A 15652-nucleotide genomic window follows, 5' to 3' on the forward strand; every position below is an offset into this window, starting at 1 on the left:
TACCAGACAGCAGGCTGCACTGGGTACACATACATTTATCTGCCAGCCAGGGACAGCTTTTCTATGTCTTTATTGTGTAGTATCCACCTGTTTGTATTACATAGATGGTGTGAAATTGAGTGTAGATAATTGCCTGTCTCTCTCTGAAGAAAGGAACAGGAGAGATGTCATTATAGATGTTTGGCTTTAGAAAAGTGCTCTTCTGGGTGTTTGTGTTAACAACTGAAACATGAAAGCAAGAGAATGACCTTCTTGAAAGGCTGTTTCATCTCTCTCTGTGTCTCTCTCTGTCTGTCTCTGTGTCTCTGTGTCTCTCTCTCTGTGTCTCTCTCTCTGTGTCTGTGTCTCTGTGTCTCTCTCTCTGTGTCTCTCTCTGTGTCTCTCTCTGTGTCTCTCTCTGTGTCTCTGTGTCTCTCTCTCTGTGTCTCTCTCTGTGTCTCTGTGTCTCTCTCTCTGTGTCTCTGTGTCTCTCTCTCTGTGTGTCTCTCTCTGTGTCTCTCTCTGTGTGTGTGTCTCTCTGTGTCTCTCTGTGTCTCTCTCTCTGTGTCTCTCTCTCTCTGTGTGTGTCTCTCTGTGTCTCTCTCTGTGTTCTCTCTCTCTGCGTCTCTCTCTCTGTGTCTCTCTCTCTCTGCGTCTCTCTCTCTCTGCGTCTCTCTCTCTGTGTGTGTGTCTCTCTCTGTGTCTCTCTGTGTGTGTCTCTCTCTGTGTGTCTCTCTCTGTGTGTCTCTCTCTGTGTCTCTCTCTCTGTGTCTCTCTCTCTGTGTCTCTCTCTCTGTGTCTCTCTCTGTGTCTCTCTGTGTGTCTCTCTCTGTGTCTCTCTCTGTGTCTCTCTCTCTCTCTGTGTCTCTCTCTGTGTCTCTCTCTGTGTCTCTGTGTCTCTCTCTCTGTGTCTCTCTCTGTGTCTCTGTGTCTCTCTCTCTGTGTGTCTCTCTGTGTGTGTGTGTGTGTGTGTGTGTGTGTCTCTCTCTGTGTCTCTGTGTGTCTCTCTCTCTGTGTCTCTCTGTGTGTCTCTCTCTCTGTGTTTCTCTCTAATAAAAGTGGTTGCATGGTTCTCTCTGTGTCTCTCTCTAATAAAAGTGGTTGCATGGTTCTCTCTGTGTGTCTCTCTCTCTGTGTCTCTGTGTCTCTCTGTGTCTCTCTCTAATAAAAGTGGTTGCATGGTTCTCTCTCTGTGTCTCTCTGTGTCGTCTCTCTAATAAAAGTGGTTGCATGGTTCTCTCTCTGTGTCTCTCTAATAAAAGTGGTTGCATGGTTCTTAGGAAAAATAACATTTGAGCCTGGATACGGTATGCCTGGCAGATTCAAGGCATCATCACTGCTGGATTCATCTGACCAGAGCACTAACCAGAGAGGACGTGGCCTGGTCATGATAACCATGGTAGCTGTGAGATGTCTGGAACCAGAGAGGACGTGGCCTGGTCATGATAACCATGGTAGCTGTGAGATGTCTGGAACCAGAGAGGACGTGGCCTGGTCATGATAACCATGGTAGCTGTGAGATGTCTGGAACCAGAGAGGACGTGGCCTGGTCATGATAACCATGGTAGCTGTGAGATGTCTGGAACCAGAGAGGACGTGGCCTGGTCATGATAACCATGGTAGCTGTGAGATGTCTGGAACCAGAGAGGACGTGGCCTGGTCATGATAACCATGGTAGCTGTGAGATGTCTGGAACCAGAGAGGATGTGGCCTGGTCATGATAACCATGGTAGCTGTGAGATGTCTGGAACCAGAATAAATACATTATATTGGTAATACTGATGATAAAAATACGCTTTTTAATGAGTGTCACACAATGTGTCATCTCACTCTCTCTCACTGAGCTGATAAATCTCTATCACTCTCTCTGAGACGATTATAAATGACAAGTTCACGGTAGAACGCACTGATGTGAGAATCACACACGCTCACACACACGCTCACGCTCACACACACGCACTACACACACAAACTTTCACACATAACAAGATAAGAGTGTTAAGGATTCATCTCTGAGGAGGTCTCTGTTGAAACAGATGACATGAGCTGTGGGAGGTAAGAAAGCAGAAACCACAGAGCTGTCTATCTGTCTGGAGGAAACACTCTGTAGAATCCACATTCTGACAGATACACAGAGTCAGTGAGGACATGTAGGTGCAGAGCTGAAGGGCACGTTACTGGTGATGCACTATATAGAGAATAGGATGCCAGATTAACCCTGTGGCAGCACCAATTATGTATATAAACCCTGGATTGCTGATGCTATGTATTGGCCAATGAGAGGCTTTGAAGCCATGTGTCGGCCATATTGGTACTCCCCATAGGAATGAATGGAATTCTACAGTATTTCAATGAAATGTTTCAAGGACAAAATTACATGTATTTAAGTATTTTTTGTTTTAGTGTGGACAGTAACATTAGTAATGTAAAAAATATATACTTTAAGGAAAATGTTTTTATATAAAAAAAATTGTTTAGCTCACATAATAACATTTAAAAGATTGCATTAAGGTGTCTGTAATAGAATAAACGTGGCAAAAACAAAAACAAATGTAGACATTAATAAATGCATTTCTTTAGCTTCCAAAATATTTTTGACACCGGTGTAGGAGTGTCAAGATGGAGGGGCGATGGCTTCAACACAGCGCCCCCTATCAGTCATCCAGCGTATATATAAATCATTGGTCAGCACCCTGGCCGACACTCAGCTGGCTCACTGTAAGACAAACCAATAGCAGCATTTTCCTTTGTGTCCCACAGGGGGAGCTGCTGAGCCCGTGTCGCTGCAGTGGGTCGGTCCGCTGTACCCATGAGCCCTGCCTCATCAAGTGGATCAGTGAGAGGGGCTCCTGGAGCTGTGAGCTCTGCTACTACAAGTACCACGTGGTAGCCATCAGCACCAATAACCCACTCCAGGTAGGGACAGCTGTGATGGGACTCACCAGCTCTTGGACTTGAGTGAAGGGGGAGGGTTTTAGGGGATGAAGAGGAGAGCTCTAACTGGGTGCATATCACACAGCACTGCAGAGAGAGAGAGGGGTTAATACTAGTGTATAGTGTGTATGAATAGTATGGGATGATGATGTACTCTCTCTCTCTCTCCCCCCAGTGGCAGGCCATCTCTCTGACCGTGATAGAGAAGGTCCAGATCGCTGCGGCCGTGCTGGGCAGCCTGTTCCTCATGTCCTCTATCTCCTGGCTGGTGTGGTCCTCCCTCAGCCCCTCGGCCAAGTGGCAGCGCCAGGACCTGCTCTTCCAGATCTGCTACGCCATGTACGGATTCATGGACCTCGTCTGCATCGGTGAGGCCGGCACACAGAGGAACTCCTCTTACTCTTCTTCTTTCTTTCTTCCTTGATTGATTTATTGGGGGGAAAAGATACACAACCCAGGGGAAACACGATAAAGCAATTCTACTTGTTTGCAACGTAGTCCCCTATGGAATACACCTCCCTCCTCCCCTCTTCCTGTCCTCCATTCCCTCTTGTCCAATCAGGACACTTGAGGAGGGACATATGACTCCACAGACAGAGCTCTGGAGGACTCCCTGTGTGATCTATGAACATTACCAACGCATGTTGGATTCAGGATGTATTCATGTGTAACTGACAACCTCCCCCTCTTCTTCTCTCGTTCAAGCGCTGATCGTCCATGAAGGCCCCTCGGTGTTCAGGATCTTTAACCGCTGGCAGGCAGTGAACCCCAGCCTCAAGCGCTGATCGTCCATGAAGGCCCCTCAGTGTTCAGGATCTTTAACCGCTGGCAGGCAGTGAACCAGCGCTGATCGTCCATGAAGGCCCCTCGGTGTTCAGGATCTTTAACCGCTGGCAGGCAGTGAACCAGCACTGATCGTCCATGAAGGCCCCTCAGTGTTCAGGATCTTTAACCGCTGGCAGGCAGTGAACCAGCGCTGATCGTCCATGAAGGCCCCTCGGTGTTCAGGATCTTTAACCGCTGGCAGGCAGTGAACCAGCGCTGATCGTCCATGAAGGCCCCTCGGTGTTCAGGATCTTTAACCGCTGGCAGGCAGTGAACCAGCGCTGATCGTCCATGAAGGCCCCTCGGTGTTCAGGATCTTTAACCGCTGGCAGGCAGTGAACCCCAGCCTCAAGCGCTGATCGTCCATGAAGGCCCCTCGGTGTTCAGGATCTTTAACCGCTGGCAGGCAGTGAACCAGCAGTGATCGTCCATGAAGGCCCCTCGGTGTTCAGGATCTTTAACCGCTGGCAGGCAGTGAACCAGCAGTGATCGTCCATGAAGGCCCCTCAGTGTTCAGGATCTTTAACCGCTGGCAGGCAGTGAACCAGCACTGATCGTCCATGAAGGCCCCTCGGTGTTCAGGATCTTTAACCGCTGGCAGGCAGTGAACCAGCAGTGATCGTCCATGAAGGCCCCTCGGTGTTCAGGATCTTTAACCGCTGGCAGGCAGTGAACCAGCGCTGATCGTCCATGAAGGCCCCTCGGTGTTCAGGATCTTTAACCGCTGGCAGGCAGTGAACCAGCGCTGATCGTCCATGAAGGCCCCTCGGTGTTCAGGATCTTTAACCGCTGGCAGGCAGTGAACCAGCGCTGATCGTCCATGAAGGCCCCTCGGTGTTCAGGATCTTTAACCGCTGGCAGGCAGTGAACCAGCAGTGATCGTCCATGAAGGCCCCTCGGTGTTCAGGATCTTTAACCGCTGGCAGGCAGTGAACCAGCGCTGATCGTCCATGAAGGCCCCTCGGTGTTCAGGATCTTTAACCGCTGGCAGGCAGTGAACCAGCAGTGATCGTCCATGAAGGCCCCTCAGTGTTCAGGATCTTTAACCGCTGGCAGGCAGTGAACCAGCAGTGATCGTCCATGAAGGCCCCTCAGTGTTCAGGATCTTTAACCGCTGGCAGGCAGTGAACCAGCAGTGGAAGGTGCTCAACTACGACAAGATCAAAGACACTGAGGACCACCACAAATCCAGGCTCACGCCCAGGCACTTGGCCCTGCCCAACCCCAGGACGAGTGCTCCTCCCGGGGCAGAGCCGGGGGATGACTTGGTCTCCCCCTCCACCTCCTCCCTCATGGCCGCGGTGGCCGCCTCCGCGCCTGGCTACACCGTGGCCACGACCACAACCGCCAGCCTGACGACGGTGACGACACAGGACTCAATGTCGGAGCAGAGCAACGGGGGGCCACCATCCCTGCCGGACCACCACTGTGCGTACAACATCCTCCACCTGCTCACCCAGCACCTCTGGACAACGCAGCAGGGGCCCCGGCCCACTCAAGTCCAACCCCAGCCTCCACAGCCCAGCAACAGCAGCCGGGAGCTGGTCATGAGAGTCACTACGGTCTGAGGCTTCAACTGTTACGTTACAACAACGAGAGAGACAGACATAAGAGAGAGAGAGCTGTGTGACCTCGTTTTGGGAGTTTGAATGGAGGACTGGGAGATGTTACTGCTGCTTCACAGAGATTTACATGAAGTTACTCAATGCTGCCTGGGACAGAAGGAGCGAGAGGGAGAGTGTGGGTGAGGGGGGGGGAGGATGAACAGGGGGTGAGGATGGAGAGGCGGAGGGCGAGAGAGAGAGAGAGAGAGAGAGAGAGAGAGAGAGAGAGAGAGAGAGATTTGCCAGTTTCCTGTGTTTTGACAGCCTTGATGTAATAAAAGGAGATTTCCAGATCTGTGTGTTGTGGTCTGATGTAGCAGGAAGGATGTGTGAGGCAGAGCCATTTCTCTCCATATATAGGACTCTGCTTGGAGGGGGCTGTGATAGATGGCACTGATCTGATGTGATCTACTGTCTAGCCTGGAGCAACACTCCTGTCAGGAAGCTGCAGTCCTCACAGTCAGGATAAATAGACGTTTCTAATTACTATGATGACAGACAGGAGCACAGTTCAGTACAGTGACAGTCCATAACACTAATACCTTCTTCCATTAGCTGTTCACAATGACAATTCAGTCTACATCCCAAATGGCACCCTATTCCCTACATGGTGCACTACTTTTGACCAGAACCCGATGGGACCTGGTCAAAACTAGTGGACTGTACAGGGAACCGGTTGCTATTTGGGATGCAGCCTGAGATGAAGTTTCAATACAAAACACAAGCAGTCTCCTTCTGAAGAGCTTGAATAGTACGCCACTGACCCGAGGTTAGTTTGGAGTAGCCTAAAGTATGTGGTAACGCATTAACAGTTGAATTATTCATATTGGAATATGATTCCTTCCTGTCAACTATGAGACATGGCAGAGGCATCACAGACAGCTTTACGTCTCCCCAGAGTAATTTATATACAGCTTTACCCAGAATAAAGTATCTCCTCTCCTCTCCTCTCCGAAGGATAAATCTGAGGAAATTAAGTCTCCCCAGAGTAATTTATATACAGCTTTACGTCTCCCCAGAGTAATTTATATACAGCTTTACGTCTCCCCAGAGTAATTTATATACAGCTTTACGTCTCCCCAGAGTAATTTATATACAGCTTTAAGTCTCCCCAGAGTAATTTATATACAGCTTTACGTCTCCCCAGAGTAATTTATATACAGCTTTACGTCTCCCCAGAGTAATTTATATACAGCTTTACGTCCCCCCAGAGTAGTTTATATACAGCTTTACGTCTCCCCAGAGTAGTTTATATACAGCTTTACGTCTCCCAGAGTAATTTATATACAGCTTTACGTCTCCCCAGAGTAATTTATATACAGCTTTACGTCTCCCCAGAGTAATTTATATACAGCTTTACGTCTCCCAGAGTAATTTATATACAGCTTTACGTCTCCCCAGAGTAATTTATATACAGCTTTACGTCTCCCCAGAGTAATTTATATACAGCTTTACGTCTCCCCAGAGTAATTTATATACAGCTTTACGTCTTCCAAAGAGTAATTTATTTACAGCTTTACGTCTCCCCAGAGTAGTTTATATACAGCTTTACGTCTCCCCAGAGTAATTTATATACAGCTTTACGTCTCCCCAGAGTAATTTATATACAGCTTTACGTCTCCCCAGAGTAATTTATATACAGCTTTACGTCTCCCAGAGTAATTTATATACAGCTTTACGTCTCCCCAGAGTAATTTATATACAGCTTTACGTCTCCCCAGAGTAATTTATATACAGCTTTACGTCTCCCCAGAGTAATTTATATACAGCTTTACGTCTCCCCAGAGTAATTTATATACAGCTTTACGTCTCCCAGAGTAATTTATATACAGCTTTACGTCTCCCCAGAGTAATTTATATACAGCTTTAAGTCTCCCCAGAGTAATTTATATACAGCTTTACGTCTCCCCAGAGTAATTTATATACAGCTTTACGTCTCCCCAGAGTAATTTATATACAGCTTTACGTCTCCCCAGAGTAATTTATATACAGCTTTACGTCTCCCAGAGTAATTTATATACAGCTTTACGTCTCCCCAGAGTAATTTATATACAGCTTTACGTCTCCCCAGAGTAGTTTATATACAGCTTTACGTCTCCCCAGAGTAATTTATATACAGCTTTACGTCTCCCCAGAGTAGTTTATATACAGCTTTACGTCTCCCCAGAGTAATTTATATACAGCTTTACGTCTCCCCAGAGTAATTTATATACAGCTTTACGTCTCCCCAGAGTAGTTTATATACAGCTTTACGTCTCCCCAGAGTAATTTATATACAGCTTTACGTCTCCCCAGAGTAATTTATATACAGCTTTACGTCTCCCAGAGTAATTTATATACAGCTTTACGTCTCCCCAGAGTAGTTTATATACAGCTTTACGTCTCCCCAGAGTAATTTATATACAGCTTTACGTCTCCCCAGAGTAATTTATATACAGCTTTACGTCTCCCCAGAGTAATTTATATACAGCTTTACGTCTCCCCAGAGTAATTTATATACAGCTTTACGTCTCCCCAGAGTAGTTTATATACAGCTTTACGTCTCCCCAGAGTAATTTATATACAGCTTTACGTCTTCCCAGAGTAATTTATATACAGCTTTACGTCTCCCCAGAGTAATTTATATACAGCTTTACGTCTCCCCAGAGTAATTTATATACAGCTTTACGTCTCCCCAGAGTAGTTTATATACAGCTTTACGTCTCCCCAGAGTAATTTATATACAGCTTTACGTCTCCCCAGAGTAATTTATATACAGCTTTACGTCTTCCCAGAGTAATTTATTTACAGCTTTACGTCTCCCCAGAGTAGTTTATATACAGCTTTACGTCTCCCCAGAGTAATTTATATACAGCTTTACGTCTCCCCAGAGTAATTTATATACAGCTTTACGTCTCCCCAGAGTAATTTATATACAGCTTTACGTCTCCCCAGAGTAATTTATATACAGCTTTACGTCTCCCCAGAGTAATTTATATACAGCTTTACGTCTCCCCAGAGTAATTTATATACAGCTTTACGTCTCCCCAGAGTAATTTATATACAGCTTTACGTCTCCCCAGAGTAATTTATATACAGCTTTACGTCTCCCCAGAGTAATTTATATACAGCTTTACGTCTCCCCAGAGTAATTTATATACAGCTTTACGTCTCCCCAGAGTAATTTATATACAGCTTTACGTCTCCCCAGAGTAATTTATATACAGCTTTACGTCTCCCCAGAGTAATTTATATACAGCTTTACGTCTCCCCAGAGTAATTTATATACAGCTTTACGTCTCCCAGAGTAATTTATATACAGCTTTACGTCTCCCCAGAGTAATTTATATACAGCTTTACGTCTTCCCAGAGTAATTTATATACAGCTTTACGTCTCCCCAGAGTAATTTATATACAGCTTTACATCTTCCCAGAGTAATTCATATACAGCTTTACGTCTCCCCAGAGTAATTTATATACAGCTTTACGTCTCCCCAGAGTAATTTATTTACAGCTTTACGTCTCCCAGAGTAATTTATATACAGCTTTACCCAGAATAAAGTATCTCCTCTCCGAAGGATAAATCTGAGGAAATTAAGTCTCCCCAGAGTAGTTTATATACAGCTTTACGTCTCCCCAGAGTAATTTATATACAGCTTTATATCTTCCCAGAGTAATTTATTTACAGCTTTACATCTTCCCAGCATAAGAAACACAAAGGTTAAATCATGATGTGTCTCTAGTAGAACACAGTGAGCCGGTTGAAATGGATTTAACTCAAAACCTGTCTCTTCTGTCAGGTCCATCCATCTTAGTACAGGTTGAAATGGATTTAACTCAAAACCTGTCTCTTCTGTCAGGTCCATCCATCTTAGTACAGGTTGAAATGGATTTAACTCAAAACCTGTCTCTTCTGTCAGGTCCATCCATCTTAGTACAGGTTGAAATGGATTTAACTCAAAACCTGTCTCTTCTGTCAGGTCCATCCATCTTAGTACAGGTTGAAATGGATTTAACTCAAAACCTGTCTCTTCTGTCGGGTCCATCCATCTTAGTACAGGTTGGCATCTCTATGAGAAGTGAATCCATATGATCTTTGATAACACCACCGATGGCAGTAAAAGGGTTTCATGTGTGACATGGACTGCAGCAAGTAGCCTGAGTGAAAACTGAAGAGCAGCAGAGGGTGTTGCTTGAGTGAAAACTGAAGAGCAGCAGAGGGTGTTGTTTGAGTGAAAACTGAAGAGCAGCAGAGGGTGTTGCTTGAGTGAAAACTGAAGAGCAGCAGAGGGTGTTGTTTGAGTGAAAACTGAAGAGCAGCAGAGGGTGTTGTTTGAGTGAAAACTGAAGAGCAGCAGAGGGTGTTGTTTGAGTGAAAACTGAAGAGCAGCAGAGGGTGTTTGAGTGAAAACTGAAGAGCAGCAGAGGGTGTTGTTTGAGTGAAAACTGAAGAGCAGCAGAGGGTGTTGTTTGAGTGAAAACTGAAGAGCAGCAGAGGGTGTTGTTTGAGTGAAAACTGAAGAGCAGCAGAGGGTGTTGCTTGAGTGAAAACTGAAGAGCAGCAGAGGGTGTTTGAGTGAAAACTGAAGAGCAGCAGAGGGTGTTTGAGTGAAAACTGAAGAGCAGCAGAGGGTGTTGTTTGAGTGAAAACTGAAGAGCAGCAGAGGGTGTTGTTTGAGTGAAAACTGAAGAGCAGCAGAGGGTGTTGTTTGAGTGAAAACTGAAGAGCAGCAGAGGGTGTTGTTTGAGTGAAAACTGAAGAGCAGTAGAGGGTGTTGTTTGAGTGAAAACTGAAGAGCAGCAGAGGGTGTTGCTTGAGTGAAAACTGAAGAGCAGCAGAGGGTGTTGTTTGAGTGAAAACTGAAGAGCAGCAGAGGGTGTTTGAGTGAAAACTGAAGAGCAGCAGAGGGTGTTTGAGTGAAAACTGAAGAGCAGCAGAGGGTGTTTGAGTGAAAACTGAAGAGCAGCAGAGGGTGTTGTTTGAGTGAAAACTGAAGAGCAGCAGAGGGTGTTGTTTGAATGGAACATAACGAGCTAAGAGACTGCTTTTCAGATGCTTCGTGATGTTTTTGGTTCTGAGTGAAGTACCTCCAATCAAAACAGTGTGCATCTGGTAACCATGACGATGACCCCCAGCCCCTACCTGACCCCTGAGTTAAGCCAACCACAGTGCTCTGTAAAAAGGACACCACGTGCCTTCAGTCAGTGAATACACTGTTCCATGGGGACACATTCTGTTTATGATTAGTATAAATATGTTCAAGAAAACTGTTGATATATAAAACAAGGAATATGATTCTGTGGTTCAGCTTGGGTACATCTGAGTCAGACCGTGTAGTTCAACATCGTTCCAATCATCTCTCTTTTATTACAAAATGAGCTCCAAAAAACAAGTACAAACACATCATGATTTAGAGGTGTAAGTCTACATTCCTTAAAGCCTGGCGTCTCATTCAGAGCTCTGCTGTACTACGAGTCCTGATCTTTGAACTTTGACACCAAGCAGCCAATCTACTCCATATATAGTGGACTACTTTGGGCCAGGGCCGTCTCAAGCTCTTCTGCCTTCAACAGGAGGAGACTGAGTCCCAGATCTGTTTAGTCAACTACACATGACGCCAATAGGAGTTGGCTTTACAGCACAAAACACATCTGGGACTCAGGCTAGGTAAATCAGATAAAATACACATTTTACACTCTAAAGCAATCAAGTCTCTACAGGCGACACAATGCACAGGATATTTAATAGGTAGGCTTTCCTCTAGAGGAACCCCTGGGTAATGATGATGTTACAGAACCATCGGTCCTGTTCTGGTCCTGTGTGGAAATAGAGGAACCCCTGGGTAATGATGATGTTACAGAACCATCGGTCCTGTTCTGGTCCTGTGTGGAAATAGAGGAACCCCTGGGTAATGATGATGTTACAGAACCATCGGTCCTGTTCTGGTCCTGTGTGGAAATAGAGGAACCCCTGGGTAATGATAGAGGAACCCCAGGGTTTTCACCATTACAGTACATGCAGCATCCTATGAAGTGCACTACTTTTGACCAGGGCCCATAGAGTGCATTTGGGACATAGCACAGGCAATATAGAACCCAAACCGATCTATAAGGTCCACTGGGGTGTATGAGGGAGAGTGAGTGTGTGGGGAGAGAGATCGATACGTCGAGCCCCTCTACCAGTCCCCACAGGTTGTCCAGCCCCTCTACCAGTCCCCACAGGACGTCCAGCCCCTCTACCAGTCCCCACAGGACGTCCAGCCCCTCTACCAGTCCCCACAGGACGTCCAGCCCCTCTACCAGTCCCCACAGGACGTCCAGCCCCTCTACCAGTCCCCACAGGACGTCCAGCCCCTCTACCAGTCCCCACAGGACGTCCAGCCCCTCTACCAGTCCCCACAGGACGTCCAGCCCCTCTACCAGTCCCCACAGGACGTCCAGCCCCTCTACCAGTCCCCACAGGACGTCCAGCCCCTCTACCAGTCCCCACAGGACGTCCAGCCCCTCTACCAGTCCCCACAGGACGTCCAGCCCCTCTACCAGTCCCCACAGGACGTCCAGCCCCTCTACCAGTCCCCACAGGACGTCCAGCCCCTCTACCAGTCCCCACAGGACGTCCAACCCCTCTACCAGTACGTCCAGCCCCTCTACCAGTCCCCACAGTACGTCCAACCCCTCTACCAGTCCCCACAGGACGTCCAACCCCTCTACCAGTCCCCACAGTACGTCCAACCCCTCTACCAGTCCCTACAGTACGTCCAGCCCCTCTACCAGTCCCTACAGTATTTAAAGAGTAACTTTCAAGACAAAAAACAGGATATTTTAGGCTTAGTTATAGTGAAGCACGTCAATCCTGGTCTTCATTTTGACAGTTTGTTGCAAAAGTGATATATTCAGGTGTTTTAGTATTAAATCTAGCTCCTTGTCCCTAGTGGTTCAACCCTACCATTGAATTGGTGATGTAGAGGCCCCCCCACGTCATCAAAGGGAGGGGTTCAGTATGAAATCCACTCCCTTCTAGATGCAGGTTGTGGAGTGTGCCAATATATTTAGCATGATGCTTCCTTGAACACTGACGTTACACAACATACAAAAGGCAGTAAAGGCACATACCCGCATATGACCAAATTCAACGTTTTATCTTACCGTTTCATACACATCAATCTGGTTTACCAAGAAAAAATAACAATTATACGTAGATACAGTTGAAGTAAGAAGTTTACATACACTGAGGTTGGAGTCATTAAAACTAGTTTTTCAACCACTCCACACATTTCTTATTAACAAACTATAGTTTTGAAAAGTCGATTAGGACATCTACTTTGTGCATGGCACTAGTAATTTTTCCAACAATTGTTTACAGACAGATTATTTCACTTACAATTCACTGTATCACAATTCCAGTGGGTCAGAACTTAACATACACTAAGTTGACTGTGCCTTTAAACAGCTTGGAAAATTCCACAAAATGATGTCATGGCTTTAGAAGCTTCTGTTAGGCTAATTGACATCATTTGAGTCAATTGGAGGTGTACCTGTGGATGTATTTCAAGGCCTACCTTCAAACTCAGTGCCTCTTTGCTTGACATCATGGGAAATCAAAAGAAATCAGCCAAGACCTCAGAAAAACAATTGTAGACCTCCGCAAGTCTGGTTCATCCTTGGGACCAATTTCCAAACACCTGAAGGTACCACGTTCATCTGTACAAACAATAGTACGCAAGTATAAACACCATGGGACCACACAGCCGTCATACCGCTCAGGAAGGAGACGCATTCTGTCTCCTAGAGATGAACGTACTTTGGTGCGAAAAGTGCTAATCAATCCCAGAACAACAGCAAAGGACCTTGTGAAGATGCTGGAGGAAACAGGTACAAAAGTATCGATATCCACAGTAAAACGAGTCCTATATCGACATAACCTGAAAGGCCGCTCAGCAAGGAAGAAGCCACTGCTCCAAAACCTGCATAAAAAAGCCAGACTACGGTTTGCAACTGCACATGGGGACAAAGATCGTACTTTTTGGAGAAATGTCCTCTGGTCTGATGAAACAAAAATAGAACTGTTTGGCCATAATGAGCATTGTTATGTTTGGAGGGGGACGCTTGCAAGCCGAAGAACACCATCCCAACCATGAAGCACGGTGGTGGCAGCATCATGTTGTGGGGGTGTTTTGCTGCAGGAGGGACTGGTGCAATTCACAAAATGGATGGCATCATGAGGGAGGAAAATTATGTGGATATATTGAAGCAACATCTTCAGACATCAGTCAGGAAGTTAAAGCTTGGTCGCAAATGGGTCTTCCAAATGGACAATGACCCCAAGCAAACTTCCAAAGTTGTGGCAAAATGGCTTAAGGACAACAAAGTCAAGGTATTGGAGTGGCCATCACAAAGCCCTGACCTCAATCCAATAGAACATTTGTGGGCAGAACTGAAAAAGCTTGTGCGAGCAAGGAGGCCTACAAACCTGACTCAGTTACACCAGCTCTGTCAGGAGGAATGGGCCAAAATTCACCCAACTTATTGTGGGAAGCTTGTGGAAGGCTACCTGAAGCGTTTGACCCAAGTTAAACAATTTAAAGGCAATGCTACCAAATACTAATTGAGTGTATGTAAACTTCTGACCCACTAGGAATGTGATGAAAGAAATAAAAGCTGAAATAAATCACTCTCTCTACTATTATTCTGACATCTCACATTCTTAAAATAAAGTGGTGATCCTAACTGACCTAAAACAGGGATTTTTTACTAGGATTAAATGTCAAGAATTGTGAAAAACTGAGTTATAATGTATTTGGCTAAGGTGTATGTAAACTTCCGACTTCAACTGTATTCGTAGCTACATCCATCGTAACAAGAAATAGATGACAGTGGTCATGTTGTAACGGCTGTCTTCGTCGTCAGATGAAACAGAGAAGTCATTGTCGGAAAAGGTGGACCAATACGCAGCGGAGGATGTGTTCATATTCAATATTTAATTAATAGAAACACTTCAAACAAAACACGAAAATGAACGACAGCCTACAGTTCTGCTAGGTACAAAACTAAAACAGAAAATACAATTACCCACAAAACCCAAAGGAAAAACATGCTCCTTATGTGTGACTCCCAATCAACAACAACGAACTTCAGCTGTGCCTGATTGGGAGCCACACACGGCCCAAAACAAAGAAATACAAAAAACCTAGAAAAAGAACATAGAACGCCCACCCAATGTAACACCCTGGCCTAACCAAAATAAAGAACCAAAAACCCCTCTCTATGGCCAGGGCGTTACAGTACCCCCCCCCAAGGTGCGGACTCCGGCCGCAAAACCTGACACTGAAGGGGAGGGTCCAGGTGGGCCTTCCTACGGCGGTGGCTCAGGTGCGGGACGTGGCCACTGCTCCACCCTCGGCGTCGCCCTCTTAGGTGGCGCACCTGCCCGCGCCGAAAGTCTGGTTGGCGACCCTGACTGCGCCCGGCTGGCGGGCGACCCTGGTTGCACCCGGCTGGCGGGCGGCGATGGCTGCGCCCGGCTGGAGGGCGGCGATGGCTGCGCCCGGCTGGCGGGCGGCGATGGCTGCGCCCGGCTGGCGGGCGGCGATGGCTGCGCCCGGCTGGCGGGCGGCGATGGCTGCGCCCGGCTGGCGGGCGACCTGGCTGCGCCCGGCTGGCGGGCGACGATGGCTGCGCCCGGCTGGCGGGCGGCGATGGCTGCGCCCGGCTGGCGGGCGGCGATGGCTGCGCCCGGCTGGCGGGCGGCGGACTGGCTGCGCCCGGCTGGCGGGCGTCCCGGGCGGCACTGACCCAGGATTCACCAGGCTAAGGAGACATGTTAGAGGCCTGGCCCTAGGCGTAGGCTCTGACTGCTCTGGCGGCTCCGGACAGGCGGGCGGCTCTGGCGGCTCCGGACAGGCGGGCGGCTCTGGCGGCTCCGGACAGGCGGGCGGCTCTGGCGGCTCCGGACAGGCGGGCGGCTCCTGACTGGCGGGCGTCTCTGGCGGCTCCTGACTGGCGGGCAGCTCCGGACTGGCGAGACCCACTGGAGGCCTAGTCCTGGGAGGTGGCACAGGACGGACCAGGATGGGGAGACCCACTGGTGGCCTGGTCCTAGGAGGAGGCACAGGACAGACCAGGATGGGGAGACCCACTGGAGGCCTGGACCTAGGAGGAGGCACAGGACGGACCAGGATGGGGAGACCCACTGGTGGCCTGGACCTAGGAGGAGGCACAGGACGGACCAGGATGGGGAGACCCACTGGTGGCCTGGACCTAGGAGGAGGCACAGGACGGACCAGGATGGGGAGACCCACTGGAGGCCTGGACCGAGGAGGAGGCACAGGATA

The 15652-nt window shown here is 47.7% G+C and overlaps 1 protein-coding gene across 1 annotated transcript in view; it reads left to right on the top strand.

Moving 5' to 3' along the window:
• LOC106595267 (E3 ubiquitin-protein ligase MARCHF4) overlaps window positions 1-5318 on the top strand; it is a 10839-nt gene extending 5521 nt beyond the window's left edge. Inside the window, exons 2-4 of the mRNA XM_045698363.1 lie at window positions 2740-2895; window positions 3089-3281; window positions 3619-5318. Of these exons, the coding sequence (XP_045554319.1) occupies window positions 2740-2895; window positions 3089-3281; window positions 3619-3698 (429 nt within the window). The 3' untranslated portion in view covers window positions 3699-5318. The remainder of the gene's footprint in view (window positions 1-2739; window positions 2896-3088; window positions 3282-3618) is intronic.
• Window positions 5319-15652: the final 10334 nt, after the last annotated feature.

Source organism: Salmo salar, chromosome ssa16 (genome assembly GCF_905237065.1).
Source record: "Salmo salar chromosome ssa16, Ssal_v3.1, whole genome shotgun sequence".
Classification (NCBI taxonomy): Eukaryota; Metazoa; Chordata; class Actinopteri; order Salmoniformes; family Salmonidae; genus Salmo; species Salmo salar.